Source organism: Oryzias latipes, chromosome 6, assembly GCF_053564925.1.
Source record: "Oryzias latipes strain Hd-rR chromosome 6, Olatipes_Hd-rR_3.1".
NCBI classification, from domain to species: Eukaryota; Metazoa; Chordata; class Actinopteri; order Beloniformes; family Adrianichthyidae; genus Oryzias; species Oryzias latipes.
This window is the reverse complement of record NC_136242.1, coordinates 24,162,948-24,190,141: the sequence shown is the minus strand read 5'-3', so window position 1 is coordinate 24,190,141 and position 27,194 is coordinate 24,162,948. Positions and strand designations below refer to the sequence as shown.

General features: G+C 39.9%; 2 protein-coding genes across 2 annotated transcripts; both read right to left on the bottom strand.

Moving 5' to 3' along the window:
* Positions 1-479: 479 nt before the first annotated feature.
* Positions 480-7,719, bottom strand: sinhcaf (SIN3-HDAC complex associated factor). Its single transcript, XM_004070075.5, has 6 exons — positions 7,512-7,719; positions 3,951-4,078; positions 3,755-3,854; positions 3,546-3,669; positions 3,298-3,448; positions 480-2,716 (listed from the first exon to the last, which is right to left on the bottom strand). The coding sequence occupies exons 2-6, from the start codon at positions 4,076-4,078 to the stop codon at positions 2,395-2,397; spliced, it is 825 nt and encodes a 274-aa protein (XP_004070123.1). The 5' UTR covers positions 7,512-7,719; the 3' UTR covers positions 480-2,394.
* Positions 7,720-9,019: 1,300 nt separating this feature from the next.
* LOC101172731 (DENN domain-containing protein 5B) lies at positions 9,020-26,825 on the bottom strand. The gene is made up of 21 exons (XM_004070074.5): positions 26,473-26,825; positions 23,820-23,929; positions 22,557-23,265; positions 20,779-20,966; positions 19,317-19,826; positions 18,977-19,208; positions 17,932-18,082; positions 16,517-16,607; positions 16,320-16,439; positions 16,021-16,173; positions 15,821-15,899; positions 14,579-14,654; positions 14,365-14,493; positions 14,150-14,271; positions 13,758-13,903; positions 12,449-12,570; positions 11,961-12,145; positions 11,726-11,808; positions 11,445-11,571; positions 11,156-11,330; positions 9,020-10,326 (listed from the first exon to the last, which is right to left on the bottom strand). The coding sequence occupies exons 1-21, from the start codon at positions 26,582-26,584 to the stop codon at positions 10,143-10,145; spliced, it is 3,804 nt and encodes a 1,267-aa protein (XP_004070122.1). The 5' UTR covers positions 26,585-26,825; the 3' UTR covers positions 9,020-10,142.
* Positions 26,826-27,194: the final 369 nt, after the last annotated feature.

Sequence of the window (27,194 nt, the reverse complement as noted above, 5' to 3'; positions counted from 1 at the left end):
AAATAAAGTTTATCAAAAATATTTACTTTACATCCAGTAGTGTGTCTCAAAATTTCACATACTCCCAATTATTTAGGTTTAAGAGTCTACCTTTCAAGGCTTCGTGCCTTGAAAAGTTTTAACTGTTACATTGATTGTCTAGAAAAACCTTTGCAGGTTTAAAAGGCAGCAGCATTTCATCCTCTGAGATTATTCAAATGTCTTGTCTCCTTGGTGTGCGCCAACTAAATGCTTTTCACACCACCACATGGCGAAAAAAAACTAAATTTAAATATTCACACATGAACCATCTGTGAGAAAAAAATAGCATTTTGCTGTCGTTTATCTGCATTTCATAGAAGCTGTTTTCTCATATTGTTTCTACAATCGTCTGTTAAAATATATAAAATGTTAAATCTTTTTTTTAACTTTTTTTCCCTATCATAGCTGAAAGTGACTGCAGAGGTCCTCACACACAAGAATAACTCATAAAAAGGTACTTGCGGAAAAAAGCACAAGATTACTTTTATTAAGAGACAAGTAAAAAAGTACATGATGTATAAAAATTACAAAAAGCTTTGTCTAACTTGTAAGCTAAGGAAATGCATAGCAACAGTACATGCAAGTCTAGAGTAGAATTTCCTATGATGTCCTAATACTCTGTCATTGTAAGCTACAAGGTACAAAGGGGAATACAGTTTGTTTGCAAACTATCAGCCATTACAGTCTACATGGATGCAAAGGGATCATACAGAAGAAGTTGTGTGACAGCGTGAACAAATACCGTACTTAATAATTCACAAATATTGACAAACAGTAATTCAGTTCCACACAGTTTGACGAATGTGTGCGTGAGAATTACATTCTTTTTTTTTTTTTTTGCTTGTTTTTTGATGACTTAAACAAAACTACCAATAAGCAAGAGACCCCAAAAAAATTACTTCTAAGCTGGGATGCAAATAAATAAGAAATAAATAAATAACGAAATCTGTATGAGAGCCGTGAGACCCAACAAACCCCCTTATGTACAGAACACAGCCACAGCTCCAAACTACATCACATTTGTGAAAATTCATATTAGTGTTCTTTTTAGAATGTCATAAACATACATACAAATGACCCCAACAAGCACAAGTATCCATAGAAAACCTGCATTGATTTGACATTGGGTGAATTTCAATGTGCTTTGGCTTCCATTTGATAAATAAAGTAATATTAGGCTATACATCACAATGCCTTCCTTGAATATTAGAGGCAATAGCATAGAATTTCAGTTTGTATAAAGACTTTTATCATAAACCAGAGAGGCCAGAAAAAGACCAGAAGTGATAAAAATTACTGATATTGGTATTGCTGAATGACTATAGACTGATTTTTGTGTTTCTCTGTTGTATTGTGTGATATTATTATGCAAAGACACTTTTGTTTTTCCTTTTTTTTTTCTTTTACGTACAAAAATAAGCTAAAACTTCTAAGAAATGGATCCCAAAAAATAAATGTAGGATTTACAGTTTGTTTAAGGCCATGCAATCTTTTTGAAGACTCATGCATCAATTCCATTCAGGTCTTTTGGATGAGTGGGCTTTATGTAAAATGCACGTGTGTTGCTGAGGCCACTATCAATTTTGCTCATGTACCCTCTCCCTTTTTTTCTTGTCCATAATACCAATCCAGAATTAACACTAGCACTGCCTGTGACACACAATTAAGGCTGGTGTATTTGCTGTTGAAGCTGTGAATAGGCCTTACTGAAATGGGACCCACAAAAGTATTTGCACACAGAAAGTCTAATCCAGTCAACAAACACAGTCCCTTTGATAAGAGAGGACGTCACCTTAAAATGAAAAAAACACGAGAGCAACTGTACAAGTCTGTGCTCTGTTAACGTGAGCTGTCAGTCATTCCAAAACACGGTCTCCACAACTAATAAATAATAGTAAAAAGAAGGCCATAATGCACTCTCTAGTCAACTTAAAACGTTTGCTTGCAAAGATTCCACTGTGGGGTTCAGCTGCGAGTTTGAAAATATTGAATCCCAAATTCCAAGTAGCACCTTTTTGTGACAGGAAGTGGATGTATTGCGTTTAGGAACAAACTCTGTTGAATGTAACAGCAAACCAGAAGTCCAGCATTAACTCAATAACACGGATGATGGTCCACCATTGGGACGGAAAAACTATTAAATACAGAAAAAGAGAAAGTGAAACACAACAGTTCATAAGTTACAGTTTAAACATCATTAACAATGCTCCCCTGTTATCATAGAGAAGATCCGAGGATTTTAGCTGCTTTGTGAATGAAGGCAATCTGAGGTAACCTCCGTCTGTAAGTCCTCAAAAATAACAATAATTAAAAAATTAATAATAAACAGAAAAGCAGAGCAGCCAAAGATGTCTTCAGAGATGTCCAACGACTTCACCAGCATTCTTCCACCACCTCCCCGCCTCTGGCCTGAGGTGCAGCGGCTGTGACGCAGAGCTCGGCAGCCTCAGCATTTTTCTCACTCGCAGGAGTCTCCTTCACTTCCTCCTCCGTCTGAGATTTTTCCACCCCCACTTGGCCCTCTTCCACCTCCACCTCCTCCTCCTCGTCTTCTTCCTCCTCCTCCTCTTCTTCCTCCTCCTGTTGCTGTGTCTTCTGTCGCTGTTTGTTGCGACAGCAAGGTTTGAACAAGTGGGGGTCTATGAGCACCTCCCCAAAACGGCCCTTATAGATGATTCCACAGCACACCTTCTGCCTGCAAGGCACACAGCAGAGACAGAGCTACTAATTCTGACCCATTTATGATGATTGTGTGTTGAGCAGATTTTATGTCTACAAACCATAGAATAAAAAGGTTTGAAAGCAGAGGAACAAAGGAAAAACCAAAAAGCTTTTACTTTTTTTTTTATTAATTAATTTTCCCACCAATGAAGCTACAAGGACAATGGATCATAACATGTGAGCCAAATGTTATAAATGTCAAAAAGATAATTTAATATTCAGTTGAAGTGTTGCTGTAATTTTTAAGTGCATAACAAATTTGCAGTCTTAGCAAAGAGATAATGGTTTTTAATTGGTTTGGCTCCTTTAATCATGATAAACAAAAAGCAAAAAAGTAACTAAATAGCTAAAGCTAAAAACTTTTCTATTTCTAAAGCTAAAAAAAGTATAGAAATGTATTTAAAGTAAGCTACAGATTGTCTTAAAAGGTCAGTACCGGGGTAAAGAATGGATAAATAAATGCTGCTAAATGTATATGAAGGGGAACAGTTTCCCAATATAACACAGGAGTCTATTAGACAGATGCTCAGAGAATTTTAAGACGGCTCATCATACCTCTTCCAATAGGTCAGGTCCAGAAAGGAGAAAACAGGGGAGCGGCTGGATCCTGGGCTCAGTTCAGTGTCAGAACCGTCATCCGACAGGTTGCTGTAGCTTGGAGACTGAGCAGGAGAAGCACTGGAAGTTGTGCTGTGGGCATCTGAATCTGATGAAGGCCAAAGCGTATAAAGTCAACCTTCTGCTACGTACAGCAATCATTTATGCCCTTGTTAACTAACAGAAAAGCGTATGGATGTGCTCACTGCTTCTTTTCAGCTCCTTCTGCAGCCTGCTGATCTGGCTTGGCCTCACTTTCTTGGAGACTGACTTCATCTTTTTGGGTCTGGAGGTTATCTTTAGGCTTGGGCCTCCCCTGGCATCAACAACCTGTGTGTAAGACAAGACACAAGAAGTGTGACTCCAACCCCACGCAGTGAAAACTTGGAACTATAACTATATAACTAAAACTCACATGGTTCCAGTTTTTCTTGGTTCCAACGGGGAGCTTTTTCCAGCGTTTCACAAGGAGAACACAGGCGTTACAGATTTCTCCGGATCTTGTTTCGCTCAACCTGCCAGACAAAACAGTTTCTGAGCAAACACCTGAGAAAAAATGCTTCCAAGCATCAAGACGTGTGTCTGAACCAGTGTCTAGGTATGTGTCTTACCCAAAACAGCTCCTGAAGTCTTTCTCATACCGCTTGCTGTCTGTGAAACGAGAGCTGGATGACTTTGCTCGGCAGATGCAGCAGCCATCCAAACTCCTGTACATTTTGGGCTTGTGAAAGCCAAACATCTGTGTGCACAAATAAAGTTTTAGATTTGAAATCTATAGACTCTCTGTGAAAATCTTGTGTCAGTGGTGCCTCATAGACACTATTCTCCCCACTTCCAGCTCCCTCCTCCAAAGGAGTTTCCCCTCTTAGAAAAAGTTCAGTTTAAACAGGCCTTAACATTATCTTTAGACAAGTTATTTTGCAATATCCATTAAACAATTTATTACACTGTGAGCAAGTCAATAAATGTTTATTAAAATGTATGTACCACGTTTATTTAAAGTCCCACTCCAAGCATCTTTTTATTTATTGTAATAGTGTTCCCAGTGGTCTTTAATTATGATTATGCTGGTTTTAGGTAAATCCAAAATTCGGTGTCGTTTTCTAGAACAGTTTCTAGTACAGAGCGGGAAGAGGTAATCAGAAATTCGCCTTATTGTGGCCAGGGCCGTTGGTGCAGATTAAGCCGCCCCCAATTCCCATCATCCATCTGGTCACATGCTCTCCAACTAGCTCACAGCCCCTCAAACCCAAACCTATCACATCGAGCAATAACAGAGATTTTATGCCGTACAGTTTTGAGCCAGATGCCAGCTGAGATGAGGAAAACAAAGACACACATGGATCTATTCGTCTGCAAATGGATGCATCAGAATGAAGCAGAGCAGGGAGCTCATGTCTCGATGTAGTACCTATATCGCTGCTACAGGCTTTTTCCAAATGCATTATTTCATTTGCTCCTGATTCACATTGATTTGAATAAAAAAGTACAAATAAAGATAATTTCATACTTACTTATCTTTATATATGTAAAAAATGTGTTAAAAAACACAATTTCTATTGAAGTGGATCAGCAGTTCCAACGTTTACCTCTAGGGGGCAATAGCTGCAAAAATGCATTCAGTCTGCATTGTCTAATGGCCATAGAAGAAAAGGGAGGACGATTTAAATAGACCATTTGAATAAGTATGATTCACTTTAAATCCATGTTTAAATATGTTTGGTGTCAAAAGACACAACAAGAACTTTAAATTACTGTAAACGTAAATTTTTAAATTTAGAATATGTTTTTTTCAGATAACTTTTTAGCACAGACATTTCAATTTATTTTTAATAAAATGTTTGTGTTTTTTTATGTTGCATATTTTAGATGTGTTGCATTGCACACGTAGTTGGGTAGTAATTTATATTATATTTGGTCTGTCACCCCAAAATTCTAATTGGATTTAACTGCATTAAAGCTTTAATGCAGAGCAGAAATTATTGTGAAAATAAGTGGGGGAAAAAATTTTTTTTCAATATTCAACATACTTTAAATAAGTTAAATCGTTTACATGGTAACAAAATAAAAATTTGGGGAAAGCATCTCTCTTGTGGCCCACTTGGTGGAAGTAGGTCAGCAATCAGACGGCGTGTCAGACAGATAATGTCACCATGCTGCGCTCACAGGATCCACGCCTTTCGTTGTAAACTAGCCGCACGCACTTGTCCGAGCCTCCACGGTGCACCGCATGAGCATGTATTTAATTATTTTTATACCAAGGTATAAATTAGAACATGTAACGCTTCTTCCCACAGAAATGCTGGGGCGCGACTGCTGGAAGACTCTGCGTGAAATTAGTTTGTAGCTCGCTGACGAACCACGATTTATGTTGCTAGGCAAAATTTTAATCTCCGGTACACATGTGGACCTGAACTGCGGCAAAATTGTGAGCCGCGCCCCCCAGACTGACTTTTTTTTTTTTTTTTTCTTGCCATCAGTCCTCGGGGTCTCCTGACAGTGCTATGCCACTGAGAGCAGACAGAGAGGATGACAAATACAAAAAAACATCTCACTCTGCTGCTTAATCCAAACACTCCTTGGTAAATCTTAATTATAAAAACACCCGGTCAAATAAAAATAGCAACAAAATATGTTATAGCTTGCACTGGTGGAGACTCAACAATTACTATGAATTTGCACGTAGAAGCATAAATTACCATAATGAAATGGGAAAAACGGCAACATTTGCACATGGATTTTTTTTACACATAAAGAAATTGAAGATAAACGCAAAGTATAAAATGAAAATTTGACACATTGAGTATTCCTAATTAACATGAAAATATTTATGTTTTTAGGCTTACTAAATTCACTAAAAGTGCAATAAACCCAATTGCATGTTTCTAAATCGAATGGTTTTTAATCAAACTCAAATGATAGCAAAGTAACAATATAAAAGAAAAGAAACCCCAGAGCAGATGGATAAAATAATAATATACAGCAGCCTATATACATACAATTTTTTTCTTTACGTGAGTCATCTTTCCATTACATACGATCTCTGCAGCAGAATACAGTACGTGACGCAACTCAACATGGCAACACACTTCAAAGGCGGAGGCAATGTGCGGAGAAGGGGGTGTGATGCGATTTTCCGCTAAAACTGAACATTTTCGTAACGTAAACTTCAAACAAATCACACATTCAGCCCTTACACTTTTACGAATGACATCCGGGGAGTTCGGGGACTAAAGATTACATTTATTTTTTATCGAGAGAAAAGTGCAAGTCGCTACATTTCACCGCCCACTCCGGAGAGGAAGCATGGCATGCCACACGACTTGATTCTTGCGCACCCATTTTATGACGACCGTCCTCTACTCGACGATGCCCGACCTCCCATCCACACAGAAACTTAGCCAGCAGAAACTAACTAAGAGTCGAGTATTTCCCCACCTAAAAATACAAATTTAAACATTAAAGAGGACTAATTAGCCATAAAGTGAATTTTGATCTTTACTCTTTGTTTTTTTCTAGATCCACAAAATTCTGCACGCAAGTACATGTGCGCGAAGTTTAAAGTCGGTTTTCATGATGAATTTCTATCCCAAACACGATTTTGAATCCAGTTTTTGTTTTGAAAAGGCGTCAAAAATAGTTTGTGTTGTTGACAGTGGCGTCCGCGTGCTGAGACGCATCTCCGAACTGGTGGGCGTGAAATTCAACTACTATCGTGGACGTGTGCAACGAACTGAACGTGCGGCGCATTAATCGTAAGCGGTTATTTACACTGGGTTGAAAATTAAATAATTACAAAGAATCTCCGCATAAGTGGATTGAGTTAATGTGGAAAATTTGTGATTTTCTCCTGCAGCTAAACACACCAAGCCGACCAAATAACAACAACAGCCATCCTCTGCTCCTCACGTCTGCATCATGGGAAACCATCCTGGCACTATTTCAACACACCTTTACATCCACTTTACCTTGTTTTCTCAATGTCTCAAACACTTTTAGTGCTTTTACAACAACCTACACATAAAGACGACCACTCAGACGATCCTGCAACGGGCCTAAGACAGCAATTGTTCCGACATAAGTCGAAGATTATTCTTTTACACACCCCTAAGCACACCAAAGACTTTAAACCCCCTTAAGGACCCCCCAAAACAAACATAAACTGCATTTACCTTAGCCGTTTTGTGAATCTGGAACAAAACAATCGTCTTTGTCGCACGTCGTAACGATTCGACTATTCAGAAAGCGAACCCGCATCAGTAACCCGCTCTCTTGTTGATGTCTGCGCTTGAGGACGGGACTGGATAGTTGTGGAGCTAGTGCGCATGCGTCAAATCCACACCTCCATTTCAGAGCGAAGCGGAGGGGCTTTTTTTTCTTTTTTCTTTTTCTTCAATCAAACTATTTAAATATACGACGTATGACGTAGCCGTGCGTCTGTATTCTACTGGCCTTATAAGGACGGGAACGTTACGCGGGAACAGGGGGCTCGGCCCCGGTTGCTATGGCACATTGGAGAATGTAAGCAAAGGGGCGGGGTCTCTTGTTTTACTACAGGACGCCAGATGGCTCGTCTGGAGGTGGAGGCAGACGGTTTTCAGGGGGCTCGCCATCGACATGGGCATTGTTGACTTCAGGGGATGACCGGGACAAGCGAATTGCTTCATGGGAAATTAAACGTGACGGAAACGTTTGTCTTTTTCGTTCAGCCTGATCTGTGGGAGCAAATTTTATATTAAATAACTCTGCAAACACATCTTCAAACATAGACTAACTTAAATTTAATTTAACATTAAAGTAAACCAGTAAAGTTTATAAGATTGTAATTTGTGTTTAACTTGCATTTTTATGTCTATTGTTTTTAGCATTTTTATTTGTAAATCTCTTGTACCATTTTATGTATGAATTTCTGTTTATAGTGTTGTTATTTGGACCTTCAGTCCATAATAAAATGATTCTATTCATCTGATATTAAAACATTTTTAAAGTTAATACCCTACCAGTATTTTCCTACTTAAATTTTTGTGTTTGTCCTACTGCTCCACCTTTTTAAAGAATAGGCCTACAGAAAATTCCATTATTACTATCAGAATGCACAGAGGTCAGGTTATTTGATTTCAAGATAGCTTACTAAGAAAAACCCATCATCTCACTGCCTTCAGTCATGATTTGCAATTTCTATTAAAAATATTGATTTTATTTTATTGAATCTGAAATTTCTCTGTTAGAAATAAGCCACTTTTTAAAAATGGTTCGTGTGTGAGGTAGATGGTGGGTTTTCTTTTGTTTTGTCAGTATTTCAAGTAAAAGACAGCTGTAACTATACAGTAAATAATCTATCTTCAATGTGTTTAAATGCCCTTTTGTTACCTTTTTTTATCCTAGATTTATACGGATCTCTCAATGAAAATAAGTAAATAATTACATTTTAACAAATCTAAATGCATGAATATGAAGGGAGGAAGCAGCCAGTGGCTGGTTATTGCTTTCAACCATCCTGTGTCCTTCATCTGATGTTTTTGAGGTGCCAACACACAATAACAATCATTCTGGTTTTAGTGCATCTGTGAAAACTTCAGCTTCTATGTTTTTGCTGTTGATTATAAAGACTATAATGTGTTTTTGAGTTAAATGTACAGTCGTTTATAAGGAGGCAGCACATAAAACAACTAGAAAAGGCTTATTTTTGTCAGTAAACTTTAATTTTCAACAGCACACATCATAAATAATTATTGCTCTCTCTAAGGGGTATTTTAAACAACTTAAACTTGGACAGACCGGGTTATATAATGCTTGCAGGATAGTGCAGAGGACACAATTTTCTGTTTATCTGTAAAATTGCTCGTGACATAAACATAATACTTAACATTTTTTACAAACCTGTGCTCTTTTCAGCTATGTGACTTTTGCAAACACATATAAACAGATCAGCATGTCTACCATCCACATAAGAGTGTAGCTGTAATCAGTTACACACATAAAGAAGCCGTTGCACAAAGAAAATGACATTACGCCATAATAATAATAGCAATGGGTGCCATCTCTGGTAGAATGGACTTGAAGAAGCAAATGTATTTACAATGGGGTGGGGGTTGACAAAATGACAAACACTATTTAAATTAACACAACTAGGACACCCTTTTGGTTCCAGTGTCTCTCCAACTGAAGATTTCATGAGCCAAACTGAGCACCACGTGTCACAAACTTAAAAAAACAATGAAATCCAGGCCAGATAATACACAGTAGAAGAGCTGTTTTTCTTTCAATTTTGTTAAATAATATAATTGATGCACCTATTTTTTTCAGCAGCTCTACAAAGATACATAACGAAAGGTCAAAGGCCTGAGTTATGATGTTTTAGATCACAATATCTAAAGACACGAAACAAAGATTCTGGCCATGCATGAGTAAAATTTAAACGCAAGCAAGTCAAGTACAACAGTAAAAGGACAGTTAACAGCTGTTTTATGGTCAGATACAGGAAGGAAATATATTTTTGTAGGTTTTGAGTTCATTAATGACTGTATTTCTCCTCGAGGAAATGGAATTTCACAGTGTAAACAAGCACAGGACTACTTCCTGATGCAAATACAAGCGTGTAAGACATTATACATCAGTTAACAAGGCAATATATGTTTGGTGCAAGAGCAGCCAGTGTCTTCAGCTGGTTCACTGCCTGTTTTGATGACAAAGTCACGCCTTGAAAGTGTTAGAATGCACCCCCCCCTCCAAAGATGGATAAATAAACATCTGAACTCATCATTGTGCCTATATTTAGTTTCAGAGCAAAAAATGCGTGGAGGTCAGAGGTCAACCCCTTTAATCAAAGCTGCCTCAAGAGTGATGCTGAACTCATGTAGTGTTTGCAGAATACGGCACAGCGAGTGCACGGCCGCACGGTCCCGCAGCAGAGCACCGTCCTCGTAGGTCCGAGCAGTTAGGGAACACTCTGCCAGCAGGGGGAGCCACTGGGAGAGAAGCCGGTCCCTGTAGGACAGAATGAGTGCAAGTCAAAAGCTGCATCATAAATGCTTCAGGAGGCGAGATTAGCAAAGGAAAGTATGTCATCTCCAAAATAAATCATCTGATTGAACAATTAAAATTATAATTTACTATGTTCGAGACTGAAACAAAACAATAATCAAAGCTGCTCATTAATATGTATAAAATGCAAATAAAGCAATAAAAAATGGGTAAATGTTTTTAATTCCACACCTAATGTGCCTAACAGAATATGTTAAATTTGGCAACAAAAGACAGCAAATGACCTAATTCCAGGTAAATAAAAAGGAGTTTATTCACAGAATGGGTTCAACAAATATTTTAACTGAATATGATTAGGTCCTTGGAGTAAAAACAGAAAAAATCCTGATGTTTATTAACTTATAATTTAAAATATGAAGGGAGATGGCAAAATTCTCTACAATTAATAAAGTTTGTTTGTTACAAACTGCAACAGTGTCAAAAAAAGAACAATGGATTTTAAAAAAAAACAGCATGCTTTTCAAGGATTTTCTTTCACAGTTTGCAAAAAAGACAAAAGCTCTTAAAGAAAATGAATTAATAAAAAAACTCTACTAAACAATTTATCCGAAGGTTGCAATTTCAACAAAGCTGGCCTAAGTTGCCTAATGTTACAAAGGCTAACAAACATCCAACCCAACTCTATCCCATCTCCTTAAATGATTTGCAGTTTTGTCCTAAACTATTTTTAAAGTTGGATCTTTATTTTTTAAAGATTTTTCCAAGGTATTTCTACTGATTTTGGAGGAGTGACATTTTTCTTCGTTCTCCAAAAAAATAAAAATCTTGTCACCTGATTCCAAGGCAGACGAACAGCTGGAACTTCCCCTCTTTCCCAATGTTTCTGGGTGAGCCATTGATGGCATTGATGTAGTGACACAGTGAGTCACAGGGTGGTCCCTTTGTCAGCGTTGATCCGTGGAGATCACCCATCTGATCGGCCGTCTCCATGGAAACAACAGCTTTTTCTAAAAAAAACCCCCAAAACAAATAGCAGTGATTATTTTAGGTGAGGAAAACACCTGAACATGCAACAGACAGCAACAAGAGTCTTTAGTGAGATTCAGACCTGCAAATCTTACCTACAAAGTCCCAAACAAACACGTTCCTCTGGAAAAGACGGCCTGACTTAAACCCGTGAAGAAGAAACTTCTCCAAAGCAAGCACCAGCCCCCCTTCACCACATAACAAGACTGTCAAGTTTCCCCTCTGAAATGAAATAAATACAATAGAGTTCAAAGACTTGAGATATAAAGAGGCTTGTCAGACTCATATGCAATTTTCTTTCATCCAGAAGAACAAAACAGAAAATGTTCTTTTTTACTTGTCTGTGTGCCAAAGATGGAATCAAACTTCCACACACCTCTTGTTCTGGTTTATGAAAATGCTTGACAAGGTTGTTAGCTGCCTCCCTCATGTCCTCCTGCACTTCCAGAGAGTCCATTCCTGGAAAAAAGCAGAACCAGGACGATGATCAAGGCAAGCAGAACGGAGCAGAAAGGTGATCCTGGAGCAGAATCTGTTTTCACACCCAGCTCACACCACAAACAAGTGGGTCAGCTTTTGTACTGAAGAATGTCCTATTTGTCAGTACGTACTGCTTCGGCTGCCAAGCGAGCCGAGCACTGCTCGGACGCTCTGGGATGGAGAAGCGAGCTCTGGAGGCGTCCCTGTCCACCTCCCAGCATCCTCCTCCACTCCAGGTGACACCAGCTGGCCAACGAGAACCCTTTCCAAGCTCCCATCACCAACGCCTTTCCCCAACCATCTCCCGCATGGGAACCTGACCAGAAAAAAACAAAAAAAAGCATTGTTTTTATGATAAAACATACTAACCTGATGATCGTGTTTTGTTTTACATGCACTCCCACTATGTGATTAAATATCTTCAATGCAACATCAGAAGTCCCCATAAAGTTGTGCTTTGTGTTATCAAGACAGCTTCTCCATCAAGAGTTTAGTGACTTTCACAAGTATTTGTATCAAAGGCTGCAGTCAGTAATCGCGTTCTTACACACTCAGCTACATTTCTGCATGTCACAATCAGCAGCTGCTATCAACCAACAGTCAGAGGAGGATTTTTTACCTGTAGGTGTGTCCGGTGATCTCATTGTACACCATCACAGAGTCTACCAGACACTTGGCCAGCAGGCCAGTGGTTTCCTGCACCCCCAGCTGCAGGGTGCTCAGTCTCCCCAAGTTCTTACACTGAGAAGCAGAAACCAGAGTGAGGGGAGTCTGTTCAAACAGCATAACAACATATCAGTGTGTTTCTAAAAGAATTTCAGACATCTTTTTTCTTTTTCTATTAAGTTAAAAGAAAAGTAAAAAAAAGAAGAGTTTTGGTAAATTGTAAAAATATCAGATCACTTTTCCCTCTTCATGACCCACTCCGAAGAAAATTGTGTTTTTAACATGTAGCATTTTTCTGATGATCGAAGACATATATAAAGATAATTAAGCTTAAAATTGCATTTCTGTGAGTATTTCTTTATTCAGATTGTTGCAAATCAGACGAGAAAAATGCAGTTGGAAGAAGCTTGTAGCTGATGTAGGTGTTACACTCAGCAGGCCATTAGCTTCCTGCTCTCCATTCTGATCTACTTGCAGACAAATAGATCCATGTATGTCTTTCTCTGCTTCTTCCGAGCTAGTATCTGGCTCAAAGCTGATTGCCATTTATTTTGCACTAGTAATGTTAGGTTGTGGGGGTGAGGGGATATAAAATGTGGGACAGAAATGGGGGCAGGCTTTCTCCGCAAAACAGTCAGGCCCACAATTCAGAGGCAAATTTCTGATGAACTCCTGCGATTCTGCAGAAACTATGTCCTAGAAAACGACACAGCTTTTTTGATTTTGGCTAAAAACAGCATCATCATAATTAAAAGACCACTGGAAACACTTTTAAAAATAGATCAAAATGTGATCGGAGTGGGACTTTATTATAAAGACCTCCACTTTTCAGAGCACTACTTCACCACTTATTAATGACAGTGGATAAAATGTGCAAAGGTGTAAAAATAGTAACATCCCTGAAATGTAGCCCTTACAGTTCCTGCCATAAAAGAAAAAAACCCCAATAAAGAAATGCTTGAACTACATCTTAAAGCAAATAGCTAAAGCATTTATGTATTTGATGTGTGAGTATAAACCTTTGTAAGCTGTATATGATACAAACGTTCACCTCATTGATAAATTTAAAGGTAGATCTAAAATACTTATATTAAGATTGCAAAAAATCTTAGAAGCACTTGAATGCTAAAGCGCTGGGAAAAAATCCCCAAAGAAAAAGCATTTACAAACTTTTGGCTCCAACAGGTTTTTTTTTTTACAAAAAAAGCAGAGTGCTCAAACTGTTTTTACTCTTTTTTTGCACATTCATTCTGTCCACAAACCTGGAAGAAGATTTCCTGTGTATTCTTTGGGATCTGTATAACTCCTGAATCACCAAGCTCTCCTGACACACACACCCAGGGGCTAACTGTTGCCATAGCAATGCTGAGCTTCTTCATAGGTATTATAACGACCCGATATTGAATACCTAGAGAGGAAGAAAAGATCAACGACACAGTTAAGCAGGTATTTTTTTCCTGACCTTCAAAAACATTTCAACCCTTCTCACAAAACTCAGCTGTAAAGCTGGTTTATTGTGTTCACAATGCTGACCTCTGGATTTATGACTTTGGAAAAAAGGAGCGTTAATAAGGCCAGCTGGGTGTTGTTAAACTTTCAGTTTTTGTAAACGTCCTTCAAAAGGACGGACACTGGGAAAGTTTATGAAACTTACAGATGGAGGTGAAGACGCGCGTAAAACAGAGGTAGTCCACGGTGTTCAGGGAAAGCAGGTGGAACAAAAACTGCTCCCTTTCTTCTTCACAGAGAAGGAACGCATGCGGTTTGTACAGCTGTCTGTTAGTAGGGGACATAAAGAGAAGAAAATCTGTCAAGAGAAGAAAGGCTTTGTGTCCATCTGTTGACCAATTCCTGTTCAGAATTTCAGACCTAAGCAGCTCCTGATGCGCCAGCAGCTCCTTGAGATGTTGAGACAGCATTTTCTTCTCCAGAGCAAGATGGATCCAAGCTCTGGCCTGAGCCACCTCAGACAGGCCGTCACTCATAGTCTGGACAAACCTGCAGGAACAACAGAGGTCAGCATGAGCACACAGAGGAAAACTGTAGTATTCAGATAAATAAATAAAAAGTTTGTTTTGTGTACCTTATGTCCTGCAATAGTGAGCCTCTCAGCAATACTGTGCCATCATGAAAAGTCCTCTGGTCTGTTCCGTTATATCCTGAATGTACAAGGAGGTCGACACCTACAATTAGCCGATGCTTAATGGGGCTACGTTTTTTTTTTTGTTTTTTTTTAAAGGATAAACCCATCTGTTCTTCACTTAGAAAATGCAATATTGGTTATTCAAATCATGGATTTGAACAACATTATCATTTTTTCCCAACCAATGCTGCCAGTTACCATAGATCTAAGTTAGTTTACTTATTGTTCACCTGTTTTTGACAGACACTGACTTTTTTGCAGGTAGTAAGCACTGTGGTATGCCTGCTACTCCTTTTCGGACTATTTTCCACCACTTTCTTGGTCTGGGGCGGTCTGCGTGTGCACCAATTACATAATCATAAGAAATGCCACTGGAGAGGCGACTGGAGATCGCAGGAGAGGCTGAGGAGACTGAGGTCCCTTTGGGTTTGCAGGATTCTTAAAAGAGTTATTTTAACACAGCGTTGTTGCATCTGCACTCTTCTACTTCCATGGGGGGGGGGGGGGGGGGGCACTGACGGGAATAGAAGGAGGATCTGCAAACTGGGATGTCCCCTAGCGTGTCTGTGACTGTGCTGGGTGAGACAAGGATGTTATAGAAACTGGAATCCATTATGACCAGTCCTCTTCATCCTCATCATCTGCATGGGACCAAGGGTGCACTGAGGAGCTCCTTTAGTCAGAGACTTTTACACCTCGCTGCAGGAAGGAGCGCTTTTGCAGATCTTTATTCTTATTACACCACCTCATAGACACTGTATGTATTTTTAGTGGTATTTATCATCTATCTAGTCTGTTTAATGGAGCTATGGTAAAGGTAATTTCTCCTTAGTGGGATCAATGCAGTTTTATTCTATCCTTTTCTATTTATTCAAATCCACGATTTAATTCAACTGTGGATTTGACTAAATTTTGGTGTTTTTCAGGCTAAAAAAACGTAAAAAATTTTAATGTAAGAAATCCAAATATTAAGTGTCACATTTACTTACCGGTAGTTAAATTCTTTGTTTTTCTTCTTCAAACTCAATTTTGATTAAACTTTTTATTCAACTTAATCCAATTGAGACATAAATCCAATCAAATGATGAACGGATGAAAGTTCAAAGTGAAATAATTATCCCAGCTCCAATGTTGAGTTAAGTTACTTACACAAGAAACAGAAGGGTCAAATTCTGCACAAACCTGGAGATTCAGCCGGTGCCTCCATCTTCCCCTGGGCAGCCTGGTGGTGAACCAGATGGGACCAAAGCGCAGACTTCCCCTGTCCAACCAAAACACATTTGTCATCATTGACCTGTGTTGTCAGATTTCCAAACACTTGCATATGTCTCCAGTTAAGGACGTGCAGGGCATCATTGAGCAGGTTAAATCCCGTGTCTGACCTGCTTCATCTGCAGACCGTGGCCCCAGGTTCTCTCCAGCAGATCACACAGACCATAGATGAGCGTGTTTTCCTGCAGGCCACTGATGCTGGCTCCTCCGTGACCTAGTTCCACGTTCTCCTTCTCCATCCTCTCCATCAGCATGCGCTTGGTCTAAAAAGCCACAAAAGAATTTGGGGGAAATTCTTGATATATCCTTATATACTGCACTACGCCCCTGAACCAAATCCCTATTGGTCACATTTGCAATCAAATAAATAGTGTCAGTGATGCTTTTGTGCCAAATAGGAAGAGCTCACCTTCAGACGGCACTCATTTAGCAGCCCATCAACAAATTCACGGTGAGTGTGAGTGACGGCTTGAGGCGATGGGTCAAGCAGTCTAGACTGGTGAAGGTTTCTCCTCAGAAATATGTGTTTCTGTTTGATAAAGGAGGTTAAACATCAGAGACAAACCGTCTGAAGCCGGAGTGCTCTAAAGCATCTCATCGGATTACCTGTCTTTGTTCATTGTCCGCTCCTGAATGATCTGCAGCTGCTGGTTTTCTGGATTCTGACCTGCGGGACACAGTCACACGACTGGACCGCCTACGTGACAGCGACAAAAAAATCAGTTCATGTAAAGGTTTACACATCAGAATGGACATTGAAGTATTTTCCCCAAAGCTCTCTGTAAAATGATGTCAAAACATTTTGAATCTTGACTTTGAGAGCGCTCCTGGGTTATCTTTGTTTTTGCAAAAGACATTCCACATAACAACTGTGGGAGAAACGATGCAGATCTTTTGCAGGTGCTTATACTCAGAAAAAGGTAACTTATTCTTTATTCACTAAAGATTCCCTTTACTGTGGTGAAATATTTGAATAGAACACAACAAAAACTCCCAAATCAAGAACTCCAGGTCTTAACTATTAACCATAAAAACAGGAAAACAAATGCTGTCTGATATTGCTGTACTATATAGTCTTTTATCAGCAACTGCTTTAGCAGTTACCTATGATTACCTAATGATACTAATGCAAACTTTCCGATTTTTATTATGGCAAACTAGTCAAATGATTGCAAACCATTATTAGCATGTTAGAGTTCAAAAGAGATAAATCAGTGCAAAAGAATAGCATAGCTGTGAGCTACAGATGTATATATATTTTTTAACAAAAACTAAAAATGAATGTAAGGATGAAATTATTTCTTACACTTTCCTAGTTCTATCGTCTTAGTTCTATAGTTGATCAATTGTGAAAGCATTCCCAGGGGCTTCTTGATTGGGATTATGTCATTTTTAGTCAAAATTTAAAAAAAAATGAAATTTTCTAGGACATAAATTCTGCAGAGCGGCAAGAGTTCATTACAAATTCACCTCTAAGTTGTGGGTTGGACCGTTGGCATGGAGAAACCCCGCCCCCACTTCCCCTTCCCATTACTGAGAGCTCTATATATTGAATTTATCCCGCTAGCTTACAGTCCTTCACAACCCCAACCTAAAAATAGTGTTGCAACAAAAATGGCGAGCAATATCGGAGCTATCCAACTGTCCAGTTTTGATTCAGATGCCAGCTCGGGTGAGGAAAACCAAGAGTTGACCAAGAGAGTATAAGCATGTTTTCGTCTGCTTCTGATTCACAATGGTTTAAATAAGGAAATACTCAGAAATGCTATTTTAAGCTTAATTCTCTTTATATATTTCCTCAGTCATAAGAAAAAGGCAACAGGAAGATGTTAAAAACAATAAAAAAAATTATTTTCCTTGGAGCAGGTCTTCAAAGTTTTCAGCAACTTTACTAATACAACTTTTAGTACAACGGGCATAAATTAAAGTTCTAAAAAACCTCTGTGCAAATAGAAGTTCCAGGCTGGAAATCGAAACATCTAAAAGATGCTGACTTAAAGCAAAAAGAATCAAAGACTTACTTAGTAGTATTCTGCGCTTGTTCGAGCACATCAGCCTGCAGCTTAGGAAAGTAGCCTGGATGATGGCGACCCTGGCCAATCCTCATGTCCAGCAGATGGGGGTGGATGGCCATGTGATCCACTTTGAGCAGCCTGCGCTCAACAGCCTGAGCTGCAATGACAAACAGGCAAGAGGGATCAGGGAAATTCTTCTGCACATTAGAAGAGGCCATGAAAAGGACATTGGGGACATTTTCACAGAGGATTTTTGGTTAAAGTTTTAAAAAATAATGCTACAAAAACTTAAACAAACATCAGGGACGCATGGATCTAATGTGCCAGATTGATGGTATGTCAAAAAACATGTCAAAAGATACTTTGAACAAAGATTTACTGAAATCTGCAGGATGTATTTTGTGCTGAGGGTTTCACAACTTCAAAGCCAAGTCTGAAGCATTTTATATAGGACAGGAAGCCCAGTGCTGTGGTTATATAATACTCACTCATCACAACAAATCATTTACTTTATCCATCACCAAATTCCTAATTTAACCCCCTTTTTTCCCCCACAACTTTTTATTAAAAAATGAGTCATGACAACACAACAACTTCAATAATACTAGTTACATTTCCCTTGTAAAAAAAAAAAGAAGAAGAAAAAAGGCTGCATCGTATGACATTTTACTCAAAACAAGTATCTACACACATACATACATAAATAAATTATAATTACATAAAACAAAACTTAACAATGAAATACTCTGGAGTAGGAGTGTTTTAGCAAAATGATCTATGCTTATTAGAGAAGACAAAACCTGTAAGAGCACAGCGTCTAAAGAACTTAATCAAGACATGAACCCGACATCCAGATTTGCAGGTTCCCTCTGTTCTGTCAGAGACCTGAGTCACTACTTCAGCTGTGATGAATTTAAAATAAAGCTTTTCATTTCTTTTCAGCCTTAAAGCTGATATTGCAAGACAAGACAAATTGATTTCTTATCGAAACATTTTCGTACAAGCTGTATAAATTACACGATTCATTTGATCTGAAAGCCTGTCACTCTACCTGACTGAAGGAGCGTGCCACACTTCCCGTAAAGACGGCTGAGGGAATCCTCATCCTTTGTCTCGTGGAGCCGCCCCCGCTGCAAACGGCTGTCGAACAGCTGTTGTAAGGGCTCCCTGTCTGCCCAACAAGATATTACTTTCCCATCCACAAAGGAAGAAAACATGGATGTCTCGAGGAACCGAGATAAGAAATTCCGGTGGGCTGCTGGCTGAACTGCAAGGAAGGAACCCTGAAACAGCCAAATGAAGAATCGGCTGACACAGTGTCATGTTTCCTTTTGTTGTATGCAACAAATTTGTTCATCTGAGCTTTCAAACAGATATTTTTAAAATAGTACCTTGTCAAAGCTGAAGGTGCCCTCTCGGTTGTTCAACCAGGATTCCAAATCCAGAGCACCATGGATGACAAACTCCTCATACCTGCCAAACATGGCAGTAAAACGAGCAGCAAACACCTCCCTCAGCTGAACGTTCAGCTTTGCAGCCTTCAGCTCTTCCTCCTCTTCCTCAAACGCAAGTCCCAGTGTCTTTCCTCCTTCCGACCCCTTTTCACCCCCACATCTCCTCGCCAGAGCCTGCAGTCTCTCCAACACTTCTAGCTCCTCACCTCCAAGGTTTCCGTTCTGCCTGTCCTCCATCAGATCCTCTAGAACCAGGCTGCTCAGGCGCGGAGAGTTAGGGTCCGGGCTCGCGCTGGGTTTTGTGGTCAGTCCTACCTGTGCTGGGTGTTCAAACCGCAACAGTACCTCATTTAATTCCTGGATTAGCTCGGTTTGATCCGGAAACTGTGGAATATCTTCTGGGTATTCAACACAGTGTTTGTCAATGTCCACAAAGCAGAGGTTAGCCTGAGGAGAGAAGACAAAAGTATGGAGAAACATATTAACATGTTTAATAGGCCCCATGGTCAAATTATCCTAATAAATTCAACCAAACGTATCTGATTTGGATGAGCCTAATTAAGCTGTCAATTGAAGCCTTTCAATAACTTCTCCTGATAAGTGCTGACAGCATTCCAGCATGTACATTACAATCTACTGATTACTGCTACCATCGCAACAAGATAAGGTGTGAAAAGCTGCATAATCCAGCTCTAACATTGTGCTGGAAATGTAAAAAATCTGCTGAATAACAAATGATCCAAATCAAGACAGATGCCGCCTGTGTCAGCAGCTGTGCAACCTTCAGCAGCGACCTGAGGGCAGTCAGTTTACAGCCTCTGGGGATGTTGGAAGAATAACAGAGGAGCTGTGCAGCATCATCAAGCATATGCAGCCCAAAGAAAGACCAGCGATAAAAGTCCCTCTTCAAGAGGTCACATTTAGGACTAAGTGGTTACATAAATACGGTAACAGCAAGAATGACCTCTTCAAAAAAACAAAATAAAAAAAAGCAAATGCACCACATCTGAAGAAAATGCTTCAGTCTCCAATTGTTGTTAATTATTCAGTGAGCCCCTTTATCCTGGATTTGTCGATCTCTGCTTTCTTCCTCCCTGGAGCGCTCTTATCACTACCTCTTTTCTGGGGCACAGAGACTTCAAAGAGGCTTTGGTAAGATATTCATGCAGCATTATGTGATCTCGGATGCAGGACCATATCTGAAGCGGAGATGAGTTTATTGTACATGGCAAACTGGACAGAGGCCAAAAAGGAGATGCAGAGAGCCTAAGGAATGCCTCTCCTTTATTAACCTCTTCATATAAGGGTTTATTGAAATCTCAGTCTCCTGTAAGTTGAGCACGCTCACAAAAAATGAAACATCTCTGTGTACGCATCTGCTGATTTTCCATGTCTGTACCTCGTGTGGAAGGTGGAGGGACGATCGCTGGGCTCCATCTTTGCGCTGGATGCCCATCAGGAAAGGAACGGGAGCATGCAGGAGGTGGTGCAGCGGCCCAGAAATGATGGGCAGATAAATGTGCTGCCACTGGAAGGGGAACAGCAAAGTTGTGATGCCCTCTGCCACCGTCATTAACCGCTGGTAGTCTGAGAGGATGAAAGACAAAAAGGACCAAATGTAAGTATGAACTGATTTCTTAAAGCACAAAACCAGGCTTTCTTTTCAAGTGTTCAGCACAGTTTAAGTACGTTCTCATGTGGGAGTTACACTAGTGACATTTAACTGATACTCCTGTTTACACGCTAAAGCACAGCACAGTTAACTGACCTCATTCTGTCAGAAAATGAACCCAGTTTAATACTGTACATGCAAATTCAGATATTTGACAACAAAAAGAAAATACTGGCATACTGGTATGTTTTATTTAACAGTTTCAAAAACTAGCATCATAGAATAAATAGGATATGAAACTTAAAGTTGGCAAATAACTAAATACAATATATTCAGAGAATAAACAGAAATCAATGTTTTAATGTCCCACTCCAGTGAAAATCCTGTTTTTGGTGTTTCTAACATGTTCTTGTTGCCTTTTCTCATAATGGAGGACATTTAGAAAGAAAATTAAGTTAAAAATTCAGTTTCTGAGCATTTCTTGTTTCAAATTGTTGTGAATTAGGGGCAGACAAAAAATGTGGTTGGAAAAAGCTTGTACATGTGATGTAAAGGCTCCAACCAGAGAATCACAGCTCCTTGCTCCGCTCCTTTTCAATGTAACCACTTGCAGATGACTAGATCCATGTATGTTTTCCTCAAGCTAACATTTAGCTCATAACTGTACTGCTGGATAGCTCTGATATTGCTCGCCATTTTTGTTGCCCCAGCAATGTTAGGTTGGGGGTGTGAGGGGCTGTAAGCTACAATGTGTAAACAGATGGATGACGGGAACTTTACTCTGCTCAACGGCTCGTCTACAACTCGAAGGAAAATTTTTTAACAAACTCCTGCCATTTTCCAGAAACTATGCTCTAGAAAACTACACAGGTTTCTTTGACTTTGGTTAAAAATGGCATAATCTTAACTAAAAGACCACTGAGAACGAAAATACATAAAAAGATGACCAGAGTAGGTCTTTGACTGAAATTTTGATTTAATTTATATCATTTTTTTCACAACAGATATTTTGACTGTTGTTAGAAGAGTTAATAATATTATAAGTACCACTTAGTAATTTTCAACTTAGTACCGCAAGTCGAAAATTAAACTTTAGATGTTAGTTAACGGTTATAATATTTATGTTACTTTTTTTTCAATTTTTTAACCTAAGTGCCTTGTTTTTTCAGTAGATTGTTTAAAAAAATATACTTGGTATAACTATTAAAACAAAAACTAAAGCTTTTGGAGTCAGACTGTATATTTGTCAGCGTCTGCAATTATGTAACAATCCACCTAGTGGTTTATTGGTGAAATAAACTAGCTCCAGATCCTTGTTTTGTCACCAAACAGAAAGTCAAAGTGCTCCTTCCATCCATTTTTTTTTCTTGATCGTCTGATTTTTCTGCATTCCAGGTTAGAAATTTATCCAGAACAACTTTATAAAGTCACATTTCACGTGTCATTGCTCGTCAATCAGAATCACTAAATGGGAAACATAGTCTTTTAAAAGAGCTTCCTCTGAAAAGTAATACAGTATTTGAACATGAACAAAACATTTTGTGTGTTCTGCCTCCTGAGCTTACCTTGAGAGCAGAGCAGGACTTGTGTCTCCAGAAGTACACAGGTCAGCAGCTTGACCATGTTCTCCACACCCAACAGGGAGAAAGCCTCTCCAAGAGGATAGTCTGCCAGAGGAAGTTCTCCTGGCCCTGGGCGTTGGCACACAATGGGCCCCTGCACCCCGTGAAACCTCAGTGACCGTCCAGGTGGAGGTAGGGGTACCTCATAGAGAATATTGTGGATGTAGCTCTCCAGAGGGAGGGGTGGAGCTGTCTGTGAAGTCACAGCCTGGTGCAGCTGAGCCAGAAACCGCTGTGAAGCTTGCAGAAAGGGGAGGGGCGTGATGAGGCAAAGGGCTTTGGAGACGTACAGGGTGTCACGCGTGGGATCAAAGGTACCCACACAGCCCAGGCAGCCAGGAGCGCCAGGCAGGGACTCAGCATCCGACTCTTCCAAGCTGCTCGCAAGAGAGTCCATGCTGCAGGTGGAGGGTGAGGAGGCCGAAGAAGATGAGGAGGAGGAGGGTGAGGAAGAGGAGTGGTGCTCCACATGGTGCATTTGACAGAGTGTCTGCATGGCGGTGATAATCTGGGGACTGGTCACCTCCTCGTAGAAGGTATGAACAAACCCGTAGGAGCGTGTGCCATCATCAAAAGCAATTGTGAAGGAGTGAAAGCGAGGATCAAGGCGTTCTGCTTGGGTGCAGAAGGACAGACCTCTGGGCATACACAGCTGAAACGCAAGAGGAGTGAGACAGGTGTTAGACACAAGCAACACTTTAAAGGTCATCCTTAATGCTGACATCAACAGCTTCTTCAAAACAGGCTGTTTGGACATTCTTCAGTTTATATAGAAAAGACTTTCACTAAATTAAGTAATTACTGAGACATGTATTGCACTCCAATTTTTTTTTTTTGGCAATTAACTCTAAAAAAATACATATACACAAAGTAAAAAAACAGAATTTTCAAGATCTAATTATAACTGTAAAGACAGCAGGATCATAATTTTACGCGAAATGTGACTGACAGGGAAATAAAATGTTCAAGAAGATAATGACTAAATAAGATGTAAACATTTAAGCTATCCGTCATACATGTCATTGTTGTGTTTAAAACTTACTTTACTGCAGTTTGCAAATATGTTTTTTCTATAAAAATGTACAATTTTTTTTGTGTGTGTGTCTGAATAGCCTTTCTCCATCTCAATGTTGCAACATGTTTCAAGACTAGCAATAAAATGTCTTTGGGTTCTGCAGAACCCTCACATATCATAAAGCAACCCACCATGTTAATGGCATCTTTGTTGAAGGGGTGTCTGTCCGTGCTCTCAGGGTGGTGCACCAGAACTTTTGACTTGAAGGAGCGTCGAATTGGACTCTGCTCAAAACTCTCCCCTGCATTCCAGGCAAAGACAGAACGCGTGGTTACAACAGCAGCATGTGAGGATGTCCGACCTTGATGTGTGCTGAATGATATAATCAGGTGGAACACAAGGTATCTGCAGCTTTGATTTATTCTGTACATAAGGAAATCCTTGGCAATCATTTTGTGCTGGTCTTAAGAGGAGAAAAGGAGGTGACAAATGACAAAACTTGGTGCTTTAGCATTCAGCTCTAATTTCCAAAAATAAGCTTTTTGTTGTAAGAATGACCGACTATGACATTTCATCAAAGCCAAGAGGAGCCTGCAGATATTAACTGTTTTTATTCAGAAACACACAATTAATTATTTATTCATTTTCCCGTAGGATGCACATATTTTTTAACAATCTGCTTTGAGAACCCACCAATTGAAGGCATCACAAAGAGAAAATCAACAATGAACTAACAGCTGTGATGCACTCATCTGAGGAACATCCTTCTCACCTGCCTACCCGATGACGCACAGACAGAGAGGAAATTACAGAAAAGAGCCAGAAAAGATGCCCACTCCATATAAAACTGAGTCAGACTTTAAGAAGGGGAGTCGGTGTACTCTCCTAAGGCTAAAGACCTACAGCTAGTGCTGACTGAGGAGCAAAATTGAGTTGCCATGGCACCCGTTTCCGCCGCGGCCTCGAAGACAACCACTGAGACAAAGCTTGTGCGTTGTCATCGATGACGTCTGCCTTGTTTTCGTCGGCTGACTGAATTAAAGCCCACCCTGCTTCTGACATGAGGTCCTTCCAAAGAGCTGGCGTATAAAATCTAAATGGGGGGGGCTTTAGCATAGAATAACAGTTTAAGGTTTTGGATAGTCTTAAACTAAGCAGTTTAAAACATTAAATCATCAGAATTATTATTTTTTTCTATACTTAAAAAAGGAAAATCAGTATTCTATAATAGCTAGAAGATAAGATCCCCCTTTATTAAACTAGCTTGCTGCATCAGCTGAACAGCTGACAGATGAACTCTACACACCCCTGCGTGTTGAATGTGACCAAATGAGATATATAAAAAGAATGGACTGATTTAGAATGACAAAAATATGACAGCTAAACTGACACACAGATTTTCGTCCACTTCCAAACTCTCAAACCAATCAATCAGAAAAGAAACTTTTCTCTGAAGCTGGGTTTTCCGCCCTATGTGTCGTCAGTTCTGCATTGTGAAGCAGCTCTGTTTGGTCAGGAAGTTCTCATCCTGCACTGATGTCACCCCCCCTCCACCCGTGACTGCCACTGGGGTCTGAAGCCCCGGCCGCTCAGCATTCCAACAGGCAGCGTCATGTGAAATTTGATTAGGCTGCAGAAAACACAGCGGCATCTATTGAGAAGCCAACAAGAGCAGATTGTCCCTTGGTGGGCACTGACTAATTGCACCTCACACACGGATAAACACCATAGAAACACATAAAACTCAAAGTGAAGAATTCCTTCATTTTATTTAATGAAGGTAATGAGTGCAAAAAAACAAGTGGGGTTCACACAGAGATCCTCTGAAGGGAGTCGATGCCCCGTCTCGGTGGGATGAGATGACCAGCTGTTACATAAGCAGATTGGCAAAGCTCAGATATCCCAGCCACTGACATTGGGGGGTAGCCATCACTTTTAGCTCTGAAAAATCACACCAAAAGCTGCACATTGCATTTACTGTGTGTGACTTGAAGCTATATTTCTAAATAAAGCAGCCAAATCTCCCCAAAGGAGCTGCTCTAAATGAGCATGAAGGACAAGAAGAAAAATACTGGGTGTGACTGAGATTTGCTGCTCCAGAACCTGGAAAGTTATGATGAGCACACTTGTATGATTCTGCTTTTACACAATGTTTGCATCTTCCGTGTGATAAATAAACCCCCGAGGACCCTCTCACCAACCCTCAGTGCTCAGTACATCTTCTCCACTGATGTCCTTTGGCGGAGCAGCGATTCATCACACTAGATCACAATGTGACATCTGAGGATCAAGAAGCCATCAGATGCATTACTCATCATTTGTGACTGTCAGGACGCTGCGATCTCAGAGCTGGCACAAAAAAAAAAAAAACTCAGGGTCTTGATTTTTCCAGCTATGGAGCTTCCTGCAGTTTCTTAGATCAGGTGTGGAAGGGGATGACTTGCAGAACCCCACCAGAACCTACATCCCATCTTTAAAACTTGGATCCCCAAAAAGCACAGGACTGCAGTGTTTTGCCAACAAAGGTCAGACAATAGGAAGAGACTAAATGTCATTTTCAAGGGAAACAGGCATCCTTACATAAGGAGGAAATGACATTTCAAATATCTCCTATTTACCCTAATGCTAGTCAAAAGGCTCATAAATAATAAACATATACAGCCTTTCTTTGCTGCAGTCGTTATATAAACATTGGGATATTTTCCTGGCTTAATGCTGGAGAATTTTCTGATTTGGCATGATGAAGGACAAAAGGAAAAATCCTAGAAAAATAACCGATAGAATGAAAGAGGAGTCTGCGTAAAAGCGCGCACGGACACCACAGCCACCCCGTCCCCTCCGTACCCGCTCCGTCGTCCGGTTCCAGGCCCGTCTCCGTGTCCACTCCACAAACAACAAAATAGTGGGCGAAGCGGCAGGAAGCCGGCCCTCCCGTGACCGCCGCAGAGCCGTTCATCCTCGACGCGTCGACGCGGTGGCGACTCCGTTCACTGCTGCTCGGTGCCGCGGATTCTCATAGCGGGTGGATCCGAACTGTTCTGTCTGCTGGACTGAGCGATGGGTTCTGATGAGGATGAGGTCTGGTGGCGGATCCACCGACGGGCATCACGTTTGGTAGGAGGAGGAGGTTGCGTGACGGAGCCTGAGGGAGGAGGGACGGGGGAGGGAAGGGAGGACAAAGCTCCAAAAAAATAAAAGCGTGGAAACATCATGACTATCATGTCATCTGCAACAAGCCACGTGAACATAACAAAAATATATCTGAAGAGGTAAACTCAGATCATTTTTTATTAAATCCATTTTCAAAGTCTAAATCATTACAGTTCTTTAAAATATCAATAATAAACACGTGGCAAACCATTCAAATATTTGGAGAAAACAAGATATATATTTCTATTTATCTATTTATGAATTCATGATATTTTTCTAGTACCATACTTCCAAAGTAATCACAACTTAACTTTATTTATCAAAACTCAAAACTGGCTATGACTTTTGAAACCTTATTTAAAATCATTTTACAATGCAAGATTAAAAAAAAAACGTTTCATAATAAAAATTATTAT

Coding starts and splice junctions, on each gene's coding strand:
- sinhcaf (XM_004070075.5), bottom strand. CDS start 4,078: ATGTTTGGCTTTCACAAGCCCAAAATGTACAGGAGTTTGGATGGCTGC. Junction 3,449..3,545: donor GAAGGAGCTGAAAAGAAGCA/GTGAGCACATCC, acceptor GGCCTTCATCAG/ATTCAGATGCCCACAGCACA. Junction 2,717..3,297: donor GACCTGACCTATTGGAAGAG/GTATGATGAGCC, acceptor TGTGCCTTGCAG/GCAGAAGGTGTGCTGTGGAA.
- LOC101172731 (XM_004070074.5), bottom strand. CDS start 26,584: ATGAACGGCTCTGCGGCGGTCACGGGAGGGCCGGCTTCCTGCCGCTTC. Junction 16,440..16,516: donor CGGACAATGAACAAAGACAG/GTAATCCGATGA, acceptor TTTATCAAACAG/AAACACATATTTCTGAGGAG. Junction 11,331..11,444: donor GTTTGTTTGGGACTTTGTAG/GTAAGATTTGCA, acceptor GGTTTTTTTTAG/AAAAAGCTGTTGTTTCCATG.